Source organism: Canis aureus, chromosome 6 (genome assembly GCF_053574225.1).
Source record: "Canis aureus isolate CA01 chromosome 6, VMU_Caureus_v.1.0, whole genome shotgun sequence".
Classification (NCBI taxonomy): domain Eukaryota; kingdom Metazoa; phylum Chordata; class Mammalia; order Carnivora; family Canidae; genus Canis; species Canis aureus.
In genome coordinates, this window is record NC_135616.1 from 52,166,501 (window position 1) to 52,172,695 (window position 6,195).

Below are 6,195 nucleotides of genomic sequence, written 5' to 3' on the forward strand. Positions count from 1 at the left end.
GTGAAAGGGGTTCTGGCTTGGGTCGGGATCAATGGGAATGCAAAGCAGGGAAGTAGATGTGAGAGTCCTGGAGGAGACAGAACTATACAAATAGCTGGTAGCAGAGTCCAGGTTTCACAAGGCATTACAACTGCCACAAACTTCCCTGAAGTTCTGGATGGTAGTGGTGGTGGCATAGCACAGATGTTAGTAGTTCCAGTAATTTAAAGGGAGAAAATGAAACACAGCAAGAGAGAGACAGAGAGAGATCTCTAGGCCAACAGCAAATGAGAAATAAAGACAGGAAGGAGCCCAGGACATTAACACAAAGAATCAAAGCACATATTTACATTAGACTACCAATCGCCATTATTTAGGTTGAAATACTAGTATTAAAAATAAAGTGGCATACCTAGTTTTCAAAAGTCCATTGGAGCATGACTGAGCTATATATCCCTACAAATATAGAGGGATCATTTTGTATTTGACTTGATAAAATTTCTGTTTGCTTTTCAAAGAAGTGAGACACCTAGAAGACAATGTAATAAATGTCGTTCATGAAACCACTATGTGCCTACTTTCCAGTATTGATCCAGGTTCTTTTCTCAGTGTTGCCCATTATGCAGTAGGTCATTTTGACTTTTGAAGATTTGATTAATAAGCTTCCACCTACAGAATTCTGAAGCTACATATTCTAAGAGCCAATAGCCAGCCCGAAGAGTGGGAACTGTGTAGCTACATTTCAAAAAACAGGTCATGGAAGGAAGAGTGAGAACTAGAAGCCACAGACCTAAAGTACTTACGGTATAAATGGAAGAGAATCCACACTTGTTATGGTATAAATGGAAGAGAATCTACATCTGCTTCTCAATCCACGAAAACTCTAACATCAGAACACGTTAGCTGCAAGTTCCCAGACAAGAGTTCTCTCTCTGAGATTCCTCTGATTGAAAACACTCCACCAGAGAATCCTTAATCTCTTTTCTTCAGGTCCTGGAGGTTAATTGAAACCACTCTGACCTTGAAGCCAGATTTACATACAGAGGGTTGAGGTTCTTGAGTCCCAAGAGCCAAATGTACTCAGGGGCAAAGGAAGAGGTCATACTTTTGGACTATGGTAACAGTTCTACAGCTGGAGTCCTCAGCACTAGATTGCAGAGTTCCAGCCTAGCTTCAAGGTACTAGTGGAGGAGCTTCTAAGAAGAAAGCACAGGAGGCAATAGAGTTCTTAACCCAAAACCCATGTGGGGGCTGGGGAGCCCCCTGTACTTGTCCAGAAAGTAGACAAGTGTTTATGTGGACATTTGCATTTTCATCTGGGATGAAGAGCTGTACTTTCACTAGAACCTCAAAGAACCCCGTGATCCAATGGGTCAATATACTTCTGAAATAGAGGAGGATCCCAAATTAAATAGAAGGAAGAGATGACTAACTCCTGGTCCATGTAAGTTGACCAACACAATATGATATGCAAAAGATGAAACAAAAGCAATCCACATTCTTATGTCATTGGAGTTCAAACTCAGGAGACTCAAACTCATTCCTGTTCTCTTCAGAGTCTTCTCTTTTATCCCCAATAAAGAAAATCCCCATTGCAAATATTTGAAAAGTGTATGTAAAGTAAAAAGGTGGCGTGAATCACGTAGGAGTGCTACTTTCTTCTGGCATCTAGAAAGGGGCTCAAAAACAGAGACAGTTGGTTTCTTGTTAGCCACAGATTGCAGGATTTTGGACTTTGGGAGCCTGAGACTGTGGGAGATACTCCTGGTAAGTCGGGAGTAAAACCGTGTGTCTTATCTGTTAATGAGTTCAAGAATGTCTAGTTTTCCTGGGATCTTCCCTGGATCCTAAACCCCACAATGTTTTTCTTTTTCACAACAATAATAACTGGCATTTACTAAGCAGTTCCCATGTGTCAGCCTCAGATTTAAATTCTTTTCAGTGCAAACTTATTTAATCTTCACAATGACACTGTGGGGTGCTAGAATTATATCTATTTTACAGATAAAGAAACTGAGTCACTAACAGGACAGAGACTTAAGGCAGAAATGGAAGCCATATAGAGATACTCCACATGAGTCCCAGTGGACTCCTAGGGCCTAGAGAAGGAACCAGAAAGGCTGGCATGAGAACACATGCAATCATAGGTTGTCCCAGGGCACCTATTCAGCTTTGCCTTCAAGCCAGAGAGAAGAGCGATCCTAAGAAGGAATTCAAGGATTTACCAAGATTTGTGCCATGAGAGTTTCTGTAAACTCTAATAGGAAAAACAGCGGCAGTGGAGTCAGAGGATAGGGGTCTAGATCCAGACCATGTCAAGCCTAGCAGTGAGGCCATAGGTAAAATGCCTGGTCTCTATAAGGCTTAGTGGAACGTGGAAATGGCAATCTCAACACCCAAGGATATTTGGAGGGTCAATGTGGACAGCAGGCTTAGAGATGCTCACACTCTAAAGGGCTATTCAACATAAAATACCATGACTACTACTGTTCCTCCTCACTTTCTGATCCTTTACCTGCCTGACTCAGCTTCCATGCCACATCTCATCCAGTTCCCAGAATACAGAGAAATGAACTTACCATCTCCTCTGAGCCTCGGCTTCCTCTCAGCCGTCTGCCCAACCCAGACTTCTTATAGTCTTGCTGCCTCCCCTCAGTGTCAAGCTGTTTAGAAAAGCAACTTCCTAGTTCAGCAAGTTCCAGAAATTCACCGCAGCCCTTCCCACGAAGTTGGATGTTGATAACACAAGAGCAGTTGATAATACTTAGTAGCAATGGTCACCAGGAGGGCAGAAGGTCACCTACTTCCATGGGAGATGGTCTGGAGACAGGGGCAAGTGTGAATCACTCCTGGACATCCCGGGCTGTGCAGTGCAGGAATCATGCCCACACCCCCAGGAGTCAAATTTCCTCTAATTATAATACAAGCCTCAGTTTAAGGTCGTACATTTGGAAAATATGTTTTGTCTTAATCATAATGCCCAGTGCAAATTTTCCAGTTATTGTGAAGTCTCGGTCAATGTTAACAATTCCAGAAGCCTTCTCAGGCAAGGGAGAAAAAATAATAATACAAAAAAATAAGGTAGGAAAGGAAAAAGCCACTGAGAAAATCCTGACAATGAGGGGTGATTGCTGGAAACAGTCTTAAAATGAAATATAACAAACATGGGTCATTATTAGAAAAATTTCTCAGATGGATCTGAGGGAAGGTGCTCTGTAGATGGTACGTCCATATTGATAGTGTGTTTTAAGGTGCATAATGTTAAGTTTTAGAGAGTCTGAGGGAAGTAGAGAAGGATTTCTGGGAAGCTAAATGGCAGAAAAACACTTGACTTTGTTGAAAAGCTGTTCAGGCTGAATATCTGAACAAATATTTTGCTCAAGAGATATCATCTATGTAGAAAATTTAGATTGTTTCTAATTATGTGGCCATTAAAAATGCAATGTAATTCCAGTGTAGTTTAGTTAGTAGTGTAATTTATCTGTTTCATATGTTTTCTCATCTCTTGATAGTCTATGGACCCCTCTCCTATGTTAGTTTTTCTCTGCTATTGTGTCTAGCAGAGGACAAATAGACACTCAGCAAATACCTGTGGCTTATTAGTTAGATTGATGACTTTGGGTAGACGCGATGAAAATGTCACCTCCCCTCTCTACATGGATTTCTATTTATCCTATTACATAGATGCATTCATACATGCAACAAGTATTTGAGTTGCTTCAGGGTTCCAGGAAGTGTGCTAGCACTAGGGATTTGGTAAAACCCTAGTGGGATTCACTTTTTTTTTTTTAAGGAGGAGACATTAGATATTAAATAAAAATCACACATATAAATGCAGAAAGTAAAAAACGTGGTGCAGTGAAAGGATATGATGGGAACTTGACCTGAGGAAGACTCCCCAGAGACAATGATTTCAGAGCTGAGGTCTTACTTCGAATGAGCATTACTGCATCAGGTGGGGAGAACATTCTAGGTCAGTAAAGACTTGGGGCAGCCTGGTTGGAGGGTGGTAAAGGAGGCTAGACAGGTAGAGAGCCTCTGGACCACGCCCAGTCTCAGATCATGTTATGGCTGTCAGTATGTGTGCCATCTGTCATTGTGTGAAATAAAAGGCAGTTAATTCCTTCTGTACGCCTGGTCCCTCTACTCGGAGAACGCTAGGGAACTTTCTACATAACAGGCTGTAGGATGACAGGCTAGAACTTTAAAAAGAGCATATAGCTCTTCCCCCTTATTGTTAATACAATGTGTTCATTGCTAATAAAAAAAGAAAAAAAAAGACAAGAAAATTCAGAAAAGCACAGAGAAGGGGGAAAAGATCTCCCATAATACTGAATTGGAATTGGAATAGAACTGAAATCCCATTACATCCATTCTGTACAATGCTGTTTTGTTTTGTTTCATAATATATCATAGACCTTTGTGATGCTTTAAAGTATATTTATGCTGTAGTTACAACTAAAACAAAACCCCAATATATAAATAGATGAAAGTAGAGATATACGTACAACATAAAGATCAACAATGAAGGATAAAGTCAACTCTTCCATGGCTTAAGTGGACATTATCAAAACTTCCCAGAAAGCAGGGATTGGGAGAAGAAAAAAACTTACCAGACAAAGGGAGCCCTTGTGACTTATTTGCCTGAAGTATCTGTCCCTCCCCTGGTGGCTGACACAGTCATGAAAAAAGATATCAACCCTCCCTGTATAGCTTTCATAAGATACCACCCACAAGACTCTTGAGCTTCTAAATCTTCCCGCAGAAATTCTATTTAAATTGGCCTGTGGTGTTATGATTAAGCATTTCTTTTCTCTATCTTTGCCCTCCAGTTTTGAAGGGAAGGAAAGGCAGTGCAATCAGTCATCTTGGCAAAGGTCTCAGGCAGTGAATATGCCCACCCACATAACCTTAAAAAGAAACTGAATTCCTTGGACGAATTCCCCATTACTGTGTTTATGCCTTCTCAGCCCCACTGGGGGTTCATTTATTTATCCTATGCATCTTTATGTGGATGTGCTCTGTGTTATCATCTAAGTGAATAAGACACAGCCTCCATCCTGAAGGAGCTCAAAAACCAGTGGAGACACAGACACAGAAACAGGTAATTATGAACACCTTGGAGGAGCCAGCATATGCACCCATTCTTGCATCAGCCCTGTCAGAAGATAGCTAATTACTTGATGGGAGCAATGGAGAGTGGTTAGAGGAGGTGCTTGGAGGAAACAGCCCTTCTGCTGAATGGAAGAAGTAGGATACTTTTGTGCAAGCTCAGTGGCTGGACATGTACACACAGACAATACTCTAAATTCAGCAGATTAATTAGGACTTGCTTTATCACATTAAAAGTATTTTTACTCCTCCAAAAGCATATTGGAAGAGTATATGTTTGGGGCCCTTTGATTATCAGAAGGTTGTGATAACCATAGAAAGGTTATCACCTATACTAGAACACTAGAAACATAATGAAATGGTGACCTGTCTATAAATCAACACTATGAATAGACTATTTAAAAGTCACTGAGGAAGTGAAACAGAGATACTGTTAGACTTATGAGCTACCATTGCTGAGCACTTTATTCTTAGGCCAGACTTTGTTGGAAGCATTTAAAAATCTGTGTCTCATTTACTCCTCACAATGGCTTTATGAGGCAGATTCTATCTGCCCAGGTGGTCCATCTATTCGGAGATTATTATAACTGGCATTTTATTGAAAAAAATGAGACTTGGGGGTTAAATGCCTTGCTCAAGATGACAGCTGACAAAATAAAAGGAAAGAATTCAAATTTGAGTCTAGTTAAAACAATATTACACTAAGCTCTGGGTTTTTTTAAATTAAACTCAGTAAAAAGTGCTTCCTGGGAAGGGAAGAAGAGGTGCCTCTGACCCCCTTCTCTTGTAGTCTGGTAAGTGTTCTATGCTCAAAAGCTCTGGCACTGAAAGATGTATTAAGAGTTAAACTGAATCAAGCTACTTATCACATCCATATCGGGACACGATATTACTTCTCAGCTCAGGGTCTGCTGTTACTGAGCTTGATTGGGTTAACATTACCTTGATCACAGAGGGAAGTTGTAGCCAATCTGCTGGGGAAGGTATCTTTTATCTGAAAATGTGAGGTAAACATAAAAATGTTCCAATTCACTTCAGAGGAAAAAAAGGCAAGAATGGACGGGAAGCAAACAGGCTAATTTCTTTTTTTTTTCTTTTTCTTTC

The 6,195-nt window shown here is 40.6% G+C and overlaps 1 protein-coding gene across 4 annotated transcripts in view; it reads right to left on the reverse strand.

Annotated features, from left to right (window-relative positions):
- The window catches only part of SELP (selectin P), a 40,641-nt gene extending 35,883 nt beyond the window's left edge, over positions 1–4,758 (reverse strand). For 3 of the 4 annotated variants that reach the window (XM_077901595.1, XM_077901594.1, XM_077901591.1), the window contains exon 1: positions 2,559–2,854. In XM_077901595.1, the coding sequence (XP_077757721.1) occupies positions 2,559–2,561 (3 nt within the window). In that variant the 5' untranslated portion in view covers positions 2,562–2,854. Of the gene's footprint in view, positions 1–2,558; positions 2,855–4,592 lie in introns of those variants that run through there. The other variant, XM_077901592.1, reaches the window with a different exon arrangement.
- Positions 4,759–6,195: the final 1,437 nt, after the last annotated feature.